The sequence below is a fragment of the Cavia porcellus genome, unplaced genomic scaffold, assembly GCF_034190915.1.
Source record: "Cavia porcellus strain 051 isolate PalLab524CR breed Dunkin Hartley unplaced genomic scaffold, mCavPor4.1 scaffold_1, whole genome shotgun sequence".
Lineage (NCBI taxonomy): Eukaryota > Metazoa > Chordata > Mammalia > Rodentia > Caviidae > Cavia > Cavia porcellus.
The window spans coordinates 134,693,722-134,706,701 of NW_026947484.1; the positions used below are offsets into that span (position 1 = coordinate 134,693,722).

Sequence of the window (12,980 nt, forward strand, 5' to 3'; positions counted from 1 at the left end):
GGGAAGAGGAAGCAACAACAAAAAGTCCCTAGGCCCCAACCCTGAGAAGACTGACACAGGACAGCTAAATACAAAGGAGAATGAGAACAGCAAACATGCAATATCAGACACAGCACCAGTGGACATCAAGAGATATATTCAGGATCTCATAGACAAGTTCAAAAGTGAAATATTTAGGGGCTCGGGATTTAGCTCAGCTGCATAAGCACCTATCTGCCTTGCAGGAAGGTAGTCGTAAGTTCAATCCCCGGTACCGATAAGAAGTTAAAAAAAAAAAAAAAAGAAATATTTAGCCAAGTAAAGCAAGATATAAGAAGATTAATAAAAGAGATACTAAGCACCCCTCAAGCAGACACAGACAGAAGAAGGGAGGAACTCAAACGAAGGAGAGAACCATTTGATGAAGAACATAAAGAAAATATAGAATACATGAAGCAGATTCAAAGAGATCACCAGGAAATGAAAAACTCCATGCAAAGATGGCAAACCAGCTTGAAAGAAACTAAGGATAGATTATCCAAACTGGAGGACAACTTTGCAATGTGGGAGTATGAAAGGGAAAATTTTTTTAAAATAACAAGTAAACAAGCAGTAACAATACAAAGACTAGAAGATGACAAAAGGATCTATAACGAGAATAAAGAATGTGAATGAAGAAGCTGGGGTACAAACAAAGGAACTACAAAGGCTATTGACATAAATAATTAAGGAAAACTTCCCAAACACAGGAAAAGGAAATGATATTCTGATATATGAGGCACACAGAACTCCAGCCACCTACAACCAAAACAGAGCTATACCCAGGAATATAATAATCAAGATCCCAGAAATTCAATATAAGAACAGAATATTAAAAGCTGTTAGAGACAAGAAACAGATAACCTATAGAGGAAGGCCCATCAGAATAATGGCAGACTTCTCGACACAAACCATCAAGTCAAGAGGAGCCTGGAGCAAAATATTTCAAGCCCTGAAAGAAAATAACCTCCAGCCCAGATTGATATACCCTGTTAAACTGTCTCTAGAAATTAATGGAGAAACGAGATGCTTCCAAGACAAAGAACAACTTGGGAAACTCATGACCACCAACCCAACTCTACAGAGAATACTGCAGGGCATTCTAGAGAGAGAGGGAAAAGTACTAGGATTCCTGGAACAGTGGCAGAGAGGCCTCAATGAACGGAGCAGAAAACAGAATGAAGAAGATAAGCAAGACAACTGATGGCAAAAAAAGAGCATAACAGAAATGAGGCAGAGAAGATTTTATTCAAAACTGGTATGACTGATAGTATCCAGTCTGAGAGTAAAGGCAACTACATGGAAGATGACAAGACTCTACAATACACATTTTGGGTTGATAACTACCAATTTTCGAAGTTCTACACTATATACAAAGTTGTATTTTTATTAATACTGTTATGTACTGATATATTCAATTATACTATGCCTGATGATATAGCCAATTCTATTGGAGATAACAAGAGACAACACAGGAACCATGGTAGAACTCTTTGTACAACAATCTTGTATGTTTATTTCGTTTCATGTGTTTATAGGAATATGTTTTGTTTTGCCTTGCTTTGTTTTGTTTCTCTCTCTAATATAGAAAGGATAGAAATACATGTTAAGACTCATGCATGTGTAGAATCTATAAACAGTTTATGAGAACTGATCATATGACACTTGATGAAATGAACAGATACTCTGAAGAAAAAGAGACACTAAAGTACCCAGTGCTGATCCTGGAGTGTCATAATGTGAAACCCAGAAATAGTATTATTCTTTGTTCAGAGAGATATTAGCCTGCTTGGGTTTATTCAATCTCAGCATAATTGAAGATATAGATAACTGCATGTATGTTCAAGTGTATAGGATTGATAATCATATTTCTAAGTTTTTGTTGGATAGTTGAATAGAACTGGTTGCAATCTCACGGTCTGAATCCCCACTTTATATGCTCCACTTTAGTATCTTGAATAACTACTTGTAGGGAAGTTATTATTATTCATGACCTCACACTTGCTAGGCAGGTGCTTATGCCGCTGAGCTAAATCCCCAGCCCTTGAATAACTATTTGTAAGAAGACAATCTGTAATCATCAACTAGTGATTTCTTACTGTTTATTTTTTTCTTTGAAATTATGTATTATTTCTACACATTTTGTTTTAATCTTTCTTTAAATCAAATTAAAAAAAAAAAAGATGGGGCTGGAGATTTAGCTCAGCGGCATAAGCGCCTGCCTTGCAAGCAGGCAGTCGTGAGTTCGATCCCCGGTACCGATAAAAAGGAAAAAGAAAAAAAAAAAGACACTACAGTACCCAGTGCTGATCACAGATGTGATGTGTCCTGATGTGAAATCCAGCAATTCTATTATTCTCTGTTCAGAATGATTTTAACCTGCTTTAGTTTGTTTAATCTAAACATTAATGAAGATATATGGATAACTGCATGTATGTTTAAGTGTACAAGATTGACAACCATGTTACTAAGTTTTTGTTGGATAGTTGAACAGAACTGTTTGCAGTCTTGCTGTTTGAATTCCCACTTTACATGTTCCATTCTTGTACTCTGAACAACTATTTGTAAAACGACAATATGTAAACATCAACTAGTGATTTCTTACTGTTTTTTTTCTCTGAATGTATGTATTATTTTTACCTATTTTCTGTTTTATTCTTTCTTTAAATAAAATTAAAAAAAAAATAACACTTCTAATGGCGTAATACTTACCTGCCTCTACTGCCAGTACTAGAAGTACTAGGAGGTCTCACAGGTGTGTGAGAATTGGATAAACCTAAAAAACAGTAAGACAAACTGAGTACCAATGTATGTTAGGAATGTTCAGAATTCAAGACTACTACAAGCAAAAATTCATGGACAACAGAGCTAGTTGCCAGGTCAGGGGTGGACATCCTAGATACTTTAGATTCCTTTTCAGAACACACAATCCGGTCAATAAAACTGTCAGATCCAGAGAGAGACCGCATCCCTCCTCCTCAAATCACGTGACAAACTATTCTATTTACAATTCCCATCATTCTTTTTAAAGCCCTGGAATAATTCTTATTAAATCTCAAAAGTTATGTAATTCAAAGCATGTTAAAGTTTTTAGATTGACTAAGGTAAATCGATTATCCTCCACAGTGTCAGTGGCCTCATTCAACCAGTTGAAAACCTGAAGACCTTAAAAAGCTGGAGCTATTCCTACTCCTCTCCTGCAGGAATTTTACAATCTCTGGACTCAAGACTGTAATGTAATTCTCCCCTAAGTCTCCAGTCTATCAATTTGCCTGTAAACTTGGAACTTGAGTACCCACAACAATATAATAACGTGAGCTAATACTTTGAGCTAAAATCAATGTCTCTACGCATGCACACACACATTAACACCCCTCTTGATACCCGTCCCCCCTTTTGCTTCTGTTTTTCTGGAAAACCCTGAATAACAAAAGATATTAAGAAACAAAATAAAGTTTCTGGGTAAACAAATGAGGCAATATCCTGGTTTGCTTTTACCTGATGATCCTGGAGATAGGGCGGAGGGTCCTGGGGAAGGATTCATGGTGCTTGTAGGCTGTGGGGGTAGGTGACTGCCTGAGATGTATCTACTTAGTAGATTATCTAAACTGCTTGAGCCAGCATCTTCCAGCTGAAGAGAAAGAAGGTAAAGATAAATTTGCTTTGAATAAGGCAGAATTTATTAAGTTTATTAGTGTCTGTGCTTCTATTTGCAATTTACTAATAAACTAATAGCTCATCCAATATCAAGTTTTATCTAATTATTGCCTCTTTTTAAACTCCTCTGAGAACTCACACAGTATAGTTTATGTGACTAAATCTATATATTGTACAACAAATATACAACTAATCAAAGAAAAATCTAATGACCTACTAAATCCTGTATTCTATTATGAAAATAATTCTGATACTGATAGAGTCAAAATTGCTGCAGGTATCTTTGGTCCCTAAATACCTTTTCTTTACTTCAGTGTCCAGAGTTCTGCCACAATCAGTCATTCTAACAAACTATCAATTTGCATTCATACCTGCCCCTTTCAATCTCCTCTCCAGCTAGAGGTCAGGTAATTTCTTTTTTCCAGATCTGAGAAAGGAACCCAGGATGCTGCACATGGTAAACTAGTGCCCTACCTCTGAGCCACATCCTCAGCCCCCAGATTACTTATGGAAATGTATTTCTACTTGAAGACCAAACTGAACATGTGCATTTACTTCTTGCTCTTCTTTCCTCCTGAAGTGCAATGATTCTCACAGCAGTGAAACACAAACAGTGACATCCCAGTGCAGACTTTGGAGGAAACTGTGACACTAAATTGAGGTAGAATTGAACTGAAAGGAAGAGGATCATAATGCAGTAACTCACAATATAGGAAGATCCTCTTAATGTGCATAAGACAATTTCCCCAATGCTCTTTAAAAAATGCCAGACACCTGAAGGGTTAAAGGTGAGAGGAGGCTATGGGATATTTGTAGGGACAACTAAAGGACAGCATCAGTTATGTGTCTATCCTGTGGTCACAGCTATTAGCTAAAGACTTTTTGTAAACTGTAACTACAGGACAGTGATAGTAATCCTTTTAGAGCTTTCAATGACACAAGCAGCCCACTGTAGCACATATGCTATAGATTCAGGCACATTCTCATAGGAGAATCCCTACCTGCAACTTAGATCAACTGGACCACTGGATGAGGTAGGTGTGTGTGTGTGTGTGTGTGTGTGTGTGTGTGTGTGTGTAAAAACCAAATGATGGGGAATGATTCAAAACAAATGTAAAATCGCATTTTACCTGCCCTTTTAGCTATTCACCTACAACTTATATTCCTAACTGGATGGATAACATTAAGACTTGAGTGAACAGGGCAGGCAGAGGCCAACAGAGAGTATGCACTCTCTGATGCCATTACAGCCCCCAATACAGAAATGCTAACAAAAGAATTCAAGTGTAGTTTTCATTACCTATGGGGTTCACTATAAAGTCAAAATTTTTGTCTTAACTAGAAAAAATATAAATTCATTCCCTTATGAAACCATTATATTTTTAGTATCCTCAATAACTGCATGGAATGTGTCATATAAGCAAAAATAGACAATTTGAACAAAGACATTTCACAGAAGATAATTAGAGAATAAAAATAATCAAGGAATGTAAATAACCAAATACACTAAAGAGAAAAATCAAATCAACATCATTTTATCTAGCAGATAAAACATGGAAGAAAACAATGATTAACAACTTAAGCCAGAGTTGAGAAAACAGCAGAAATAAGCACTTTCATGTATATAAACTAGCACTATATACACTTTTGTTTTGTTTTGTTTTATTTATTGAGACAGAGTCTTGCTATGTAGTTCAGGCTGACCTCAAACTCTCAGGGATCCCCCGCCTCAACTTTTTGAGAGCCAGAATTACACACGTGAACCCTCAATAATATTTTAAAGAGAAAATTGTCAGGGTCAACATAAATTTAAATTGTGAATGCTTTTGATCTGATCCACTTCTGCCACCCTTAGAGAAATATTTGTATGTGTTTAATAAAACATGCTTACTGCGGCTCAATGTGACTTTTTTTTTAAACTTTTTTTTTTTTAAATTGGTACCGGAGATCGAACTCATGACCATGCGCTTGCAAGGTGCCAGGCGCTCATGCCGCTGAGCTAAATCCTCAGCCCTCAATGTGACTTTTAAAAAACTGCATTGAAATATAAAAAACAAACAATAAGATAAAATATATTCAAAGTGTACAATCTGATGATTTCATATACAACCAGGAAACCAAAATCAAGTAAACAAATTAGTCCCTCCCTCAACCTCAAATACTGATCTTTTGGGCATTTTAATTTGTTTTTTTTCCTTGCAGTTTTATATAAATGAAATCCTATGATAAACTTTTTTTTTCTTTTTTATCGGTACCGGGGATTGAACTCACGACCACACACTTGCAAAGTAGGTGCTTATGCCGCTGAGCCAATGATAAACCCAGCCCCAATGATAAACTTTTAAATCCATTATTTCCCCTTGGTATAATTGTTTTGATGTTAGTTTATCCTGCTGGTTGTATCAAGTTCATTCCTTTTTATTAATATTCAATGTATATTAAATGTATTTATCCATTTATCTGTAAGAGGACACTCAGGTTGTTTCCAGTTTTGCCTTATTACAAATAAAGCTATTATACAAATCTGTACAAATCTCTGTGCACACATTTATTTCCTTTACTTTTGGCAAATCTATAGAAGTAGAAATTATGGTAAGTATATATTTAACTTTTTAAGAAGCTGCTAAATTGTTTCCCTATGTGGTATACAATTTTACATTCCACCAAGGTTTATGAGGTATATATAAAATAAATAAAATCAAGTAAACAAATCAAATAAACAACTCTCTCACCAACAAATGTGCAGTCTTTTTAATTTAATCATCTTAACAGCTCGGTCATATTGCATCTCACTGGTTTTAACTTGAATTTCCCTAATGGTTAAACCATTAACCAGGGTATTACTTGCATCTTTTCATGCATGTATTTTTGTTTCTCACTAGTGAAGATGTAAGACATAAAGCCAAGGTTCACCAACAGAAAGAAAACTATGTCAAACTATGTCCAGCAAAATGGAACACTAGAGATTTAAAAGTGAGAACACTACAAATCATTGACATTTGTGTACTTGATTAAAGACGGTAACTGCCCCCAATTGAGGAAGACCATTCTTTGGTCAAGGGTATACAAATAGGTGTGTTTTCCTGTTGAACCTTCAAACAAGCTCTCAAAGAAACGACATGGAAAAAAAAAAAGTCCAAAAATAAAGACATAAAACTTTCAAGATAGTATTAACCAAGCGTATCTGTATGGTATAATCTCATTTTCTGTTAGGTGGAGACCTCCCACTGAAAGTGGTGAACTACTACTACTCAGCCTGCTCTACTTTTTTATTTTGAGACAGGGTCTCACTATAATAAGGACTCATTGTAAGTTGAGGATTCTCTGGATCTTGCAATCTTCTTTTCTTAGCTGCCTGAATGGGAGGAATAATAAGCATGCACCTATATTTCCTAGCTTCTGTTACATTTCATTTATATTAGTATGTTTGTGAGGAACGATCTATCTGAGATACATCAATTGGGAAAAGTGCTGGGATTTAGTTGTGTGAAAGAAAAATGGAGTATAAATTTTCATTTTTCATCGACTGATTGCAGTGCTGGGGATTGAATCCAGGATCTTTAAGCTGTTGTCCCCTCATGCCTTTGAGACAGGGTCTCCCTCAGTTGTCCATGCTGGGTTCCAACTTATGAGCCTCTTGCTTTACTCTTCCAGGCTGCTGAGATTACACACTACAACATCCAGCTGTGAGATCTTATGCCTAAATTTTAGCTTTACTGTCATTTCATGACCACTGTTATGATCCAGTGTTGACCACGTCATTGTTTTGAGGCTTATGACTGTTTCTCTTACCACTTTAAAAATTTGTATTGCCTATTAATGTCATCCCAACCACTGTATATTGACTATGTAACTCATGTTTGAGATGTTTGTATAAACAGTTATGTAAAAGGATAGCATGGTGAATATAATTATGTACAGCATATAATACAATGATAACTAGGTTACTAGTTTATGTATTTATTATACTTTTTATTGTTATATTATTATATTATTGTTATCCTTCTATTTCTTTAAAAAAAAAAAGGAAAAAATCCCAGTACTCTGGAGGCTGAGGCAAGAGGACTGCCATGAGTTCAAGACCGTCTGAATTGCATAATAAAGCCCTGTCTCAAAAAGACAAAAAATGAAACAAACAGTTTACTGCCTGTGTTACACTGGCAGCAACCCATAAATCTCATGTTTTTTGCTGAAGAGATCACTCTGAATAGTTGACTGATACTAGCTAGGTTTGTGCAAGTAAACTAAGATTATTACATAATGATCAGTAACAAGGCATTTCTAAGAATGCAGCTTCATCAAGTGGTACCATGAATGAGTAGAACACTCAAATAACCTACCCTTAAGTTTTATTCACCAAGATTTATCTTCAGTTATGCTTTGTTAGTTGATTTGTTTGAAACAGGTCTCACTGTGTAGCCTAGGCTAGTCTCCAACTCATAGCAATTTTCCTGCCTTGGCCTCTTGAGTGCTGAGACTACAAGTGTGTGCCACCGCTAGCTCAACCAGTTACACCTTCTTGAGGGCAGTATCATTCTCAGAACAATAAACTTCACAGCATTATAGGTAAGTGATGATAACAAAGTATATATTCTAGCATTAAAAAGTTAATGCAAACATTCTACAACATGTAAATCTGTACGCAATTTATCACACAGTTTTCTCAGAAAAGAAATCTGATAAATTATTGAGTATGCCAAATAAGGGTGACAGTTTTTCAAAAAATGTAAGATACATCATTAGAACACTAAATTTGTTAATTATAATCTTAATGTGTATAATCTAACATTCCTTTAACAGTATTTAGGTTTACCATGTATCTCCTGAGCACTGCAAATATGAATTATTACTATGCTGGAGACAAATAGTTGTGTAAAATTAAAAATAATACAGGTTGTGAGAATTTTATTTAAGTCAAGTTCTATTCCTTACAACAAAATCATTGTAATGGTCAGTACTACTGATACCAGTCAACAAATATCTGAAGATGCCTTGCATTAATGTCATTTGATTTGCATAGTAAATGCTACTTAGCTCTCTGTATAACCACCTTTAGATTTCCTTTTACTGTACTATGGAACTTATAAAAAGACAAGGTGAAGAGTAGATGACTTTGAGAGGTAAGAGGTTTCTCTACTTTTGGTTCACATGGTTAACTACTTCTTACCATATTTGTGCTTTTAGGTTAGCCACCTCTACTTTTAAAAGTAGATGACAGTAACAACTACTGGTGAGAATACAGAGAAACTAAAACCTTCATAAAACTTGTTAGTGAGAATGTAAAATGGTACAGTCACTGTGGAAGAGTTTGGCATTTCTTCAAAACAGCCAGGTGTGGTGGCACATGTCTGTGATCCTAGCACTCCGTAGAGGGTCAGGCAGAAGGAACACTGTGAGTTCAAGGCCAGCCTGGACTACATAGTAAGACCTTGTCTCAAAAACCAAACCAAACCAAACCACACCAATAAGGCTAAACATATAATGAAAACTGTATGTATGAAGATGAAAGCTCTTAGCAGCATTATTTTTTGGATTTTGTTTGTTTTTTCAAATAAGGTCTTGCTACATAGCCCAGGCTGGTCTTGAACTCGGAGTGATCTTCCTGCCTCAGCTTCCTGCGTGCTGGAATTACAAGCATGCACTACCATGCCCAACTAGCAGCACTAGTTTTAACAGTCAAAATGTAGAACCCAAACATCCAACAACTGATGAATGAACAAAATGTGGTGTATTTGTAAAAGGGAGTATTATTCTAACATAAAAAAAGGATTGAATTATTGACATCTGCTACACCATAGACTTGAAAAACATTATGCGAAGTCAAAGAAGCCAGATAGAAAGTCACATATATGATTCCATCCATGCAAAATACCTGGCTCTAAGAGCTGTCTTTTTATCCTCAATGCCCTAGGACTTCAGCATACAGTAAGGGCCACTAAAGACTCAATACCATACTTTTCCAGATCCACAATCCGAAACTATCTCCCTCCTTTTGGTATGGATGATGGAAACAAATCAAACAGAATCAAGAGTCTGGTCTCTAAAATCCAATTTTTTTCATTAGTGTGTCACTCTGGGAGGATCTCTACTTACTCACATCATAAAATTGGCTATTATGTATCATATCAAGAGATTTCAAGCTTAAACGAATATACTTCCTATGAAAGCACTTTGTAAATTATAAGCTTTTAACTTAGAATGTGACTTTTTCCATTAGATAAAGTCCAGCCCTCTCAGCACCAATAACTACTATCCTTCCCTTAGCCAAAAAAGATTTCTCCTAATATCAGGGAAACAGCTTGATTAAGAAAATTTCACACGTCACTGACTTCCAATTCTTACATTCTTACACAAACTCATTAAATATACAAAAATACTTAACTACAGCCACAGAAAGGGTGTTGAGGGTCTCACTATCTTAATAGTTTCAGGGCTCCTCGCTCCATGGTGACCAGTGACTCACATGAAACTCATATGATGCATGAAGTAATTCAGTTTATCCTCAAACATTATTATTCACAGATTTAAAAAGAAAGTCTTTAATTAAACTGGAAATTTCTTCAGAAAGCACTGAAGATAACTGTTTGCTGTGAAATGTCATAGCTAAAAGTCTTAGAGGCTCTTCATGCTTCATCTATTCCTCTTAACTATATTTCTCTATTTATTTATTTAGTCTTTTTGAGATAGGGTCTTGCTATGCAGTTCAGAGTGGCCTTGGGCTCACTTTGTAGCCCAGGCTGGTCTTGAACTTGCAACGATCTTCCTACCTCAGTCTTCCTGAGTGCTGGGATTACAGAAGTGTGTCACCACACCCTGTTCATTTCTTTTAGTATATGCCCCAAAATACTTGTTACAGCTTGTGTCCCCCCTTTACCCCTAATGTGGCCAGAGGTAGCTGAACCTTCTGTATGTGATATTCTGGAATTAAGGCTGTGTGATTACTAAATTAGTCCACTGACTGGTCTGGTACAGTTCTGACAGACTATAAGGGACAGAAAATGGGCAACTGTTGTCACATGCTGCATGCTGCCTTCTGCCTGCCATGAATTACTTCTTCCTTGTGATACCCCTCTGCCATGGAGCCAGCTACCTATGGACTGAAAAGTTTACAAGTTGTGAATCAAAATAAATCTTTCTTCTTTTAACTTTGGCTGTCAGGTATTTTGTTTCAGCACAAGGAAAGTAACTAAGATAGTAACAGACCTTTATACTTTGCAACCCTATCCTTTCTCAGTCCAATGATTTGCATGAGGAGCTGAATACCACTCGTTAAGGATCTAAAGGAAGAATGACAAAAAATTCACCCTATGGGTATTCTTTCTAGCTCCAAACTTACACCAAAAAATATGCCTGTTACCAGGTGGTAGAAAAATCAACAAAACAAGGGGCTGGGGATTTAGCTCAGCGGCATAAACGCCTGCCTTGCAAGCAGGCAGTCGTGAGTTCGATCCCCGGTACCGATAAAAAGGAAAAAAAGACAAAAAAAAACAAAAACAAAAAAAAAGAAAAATCAACAAAACTGACAAACCATCATTGTACCTCTATTTAGACAGTCTCATAATATTGAACACTCTATTTCTTATAACTTTAAAATTTTAAAAATCTTAGTTCTAGCCCAAGAACCTTTTGAAATTCTAATATCTATACTCTTCATAAATTTCAGAGAAATGTTGGCCTGAATTTTAAAAATCATAAAATCTGAAATGTATGCTCTAACTTTGTAATTAACACATGGCTTTAAATAACTCATTTAACTTAAAGACAAACCTGTATGGGAGGAATATCTGGCAAGGATGGAAGGTTTTCCGGGTTAGTAACTGAAGGGATGAGTTCTATTGCTGTAACAGATGGGCTGGTGGGGCCTCGGTTTGCATTTGCCATAGTTGCTGTAGTAGGGCTTGTTGGGTTGATTGTGGTATTGTGTACTGATACAACAGGAAAAGGTCCAGCATGCCCTGGGTTTGAGTGCTGTTAAGAAAGAATACATTATTGTTAGTTGATCTGCCAGGGTACCTGACAGTTGTACCTGTACAACAATATTATTTTACGAAGGTTGTATGTGAGCCTGTGAGAGGGAAAAAAAAGTGGGCTCTCTCAACTGTGTACAACAGAATAACTAAAACTTAGCCATTCATTTTTCTATTCACTTTTGTATAGTATCTATGGAAAAACAGGCTTGTCAATAATTTTCAACCTATCACTCTGGTCATATAACCTTATTTTAGAATCAAGGTTATTGATCTAGAGGCCTTAAAGTTTTCGAAAATCAGAATAAGAAAGCTACTGTTCTGTCTACATACCTCTTGAACCTTTAGTTGTTTTTCTAATGAAAACAGAAAAGTTAAAAAGGACAAGAATGTAATGTAGCTTGATATGGTAGGAAAAAACAATGAATTTATAGAAAGCAAATACAACATCAATTCTCACTTTTAATATTGTGTTACCTCAGGCAAATCACAAATTTATGTAATTTACAAATGCTGACGAGTGGTCTCTCACCTGTTTCAATGTGAGAGTTGTAATGCGCATTATTAAGGTCATATATAAGTATCTTTGGGAAATAAATTACTGTATACATGTAAATAAATTATTTAAAATAACTAAAAACTAAAAATGCTAATAACATTCAGTGATTTCTCTAGGGGCAGAATATTTTGTTTTTTTTTTCTATTGGTAGCGGGTATCGAACTCACAATTGCCTGCTTGCAAGGCAGGTGCTTATGTCGCTGAGCTGAATCCCCAACCCCGGGCAGAATATTTTCTAAGAAAAATATTCTAAGACAGTTGTTTAGTCTGATTGTATGCCTTCTACAATCTTATTTAAAATAGTGTGTCTGGTCCCTTATAATATTTTACGGTTTTGTTTAATACAAGGGCATCTGAATAATTTTAAGGAAATTAATGTCTAGATCCTCAACTTACATATATATTCTACATCTGAAAACAAAATTTGCTGAAGAATATGGCACCACTTCTCTGACAACTGTCCTTCTTCTATTTCACAGAAGAAAAGCATACCTCTGAACCATTCCTAAGCTTATTCTAGATAAGGTGTTCCAGGATAGGGAAAGTAGAGATAACCAAAGGTCTAAGTGGAAATAATACTGTTTGAGTGTTGAAAAATGACTGATTCGGGGCTGGGGATTTAGCTCAGCGGCATGAGCGCATGCTTTGTAAGCAAGGCAGTCGTGAGTTCGATCCCTGGTACCGATAAAAATGAAAAAGACAAAAAAAAAAAAAAAAAAAAAAAAAAGAAAAATGACTGATTCTGAAACCTAGAAAATAAATCTTCAAGTGAGTTTTAA

At 35.9% G+C, this 12,980-nt stretch overlaps 1 protein-coding gene across 3 annotated transcripts in view; it reads right to left on the minus strand.

Moving 5' to 3' along the window:
* Positions 1-12,980, minus strand: part of Trim33 (tripartite motif containing 33) — a 113,748-nt gene that overhangs the window by 20,608 nt on the left and 80,160 nt on the right. For all 3 annotated transcript variants that reach the window (XM_063255813.1, XM_003479251.5, XM_003479252.5), the window contains exons 11-13: positions 11,443-11,643; positions 3,517-3,649; positions 2,731-2,794 (exon numbers count right to left, since the gene is read on the minus strand). In XM_063255813.1, coding sequence (XP_063111883.1) covers positions 2,731-2,794; positions 3,517-3,649; positions 11,443-11,643 — 398 coding nt within the window. The remainder of the gene's footprint in view (positions 1-2,730; positions 2,795-3,516; positions 3,650-11,442; positions 11,644-12,980) is intronic.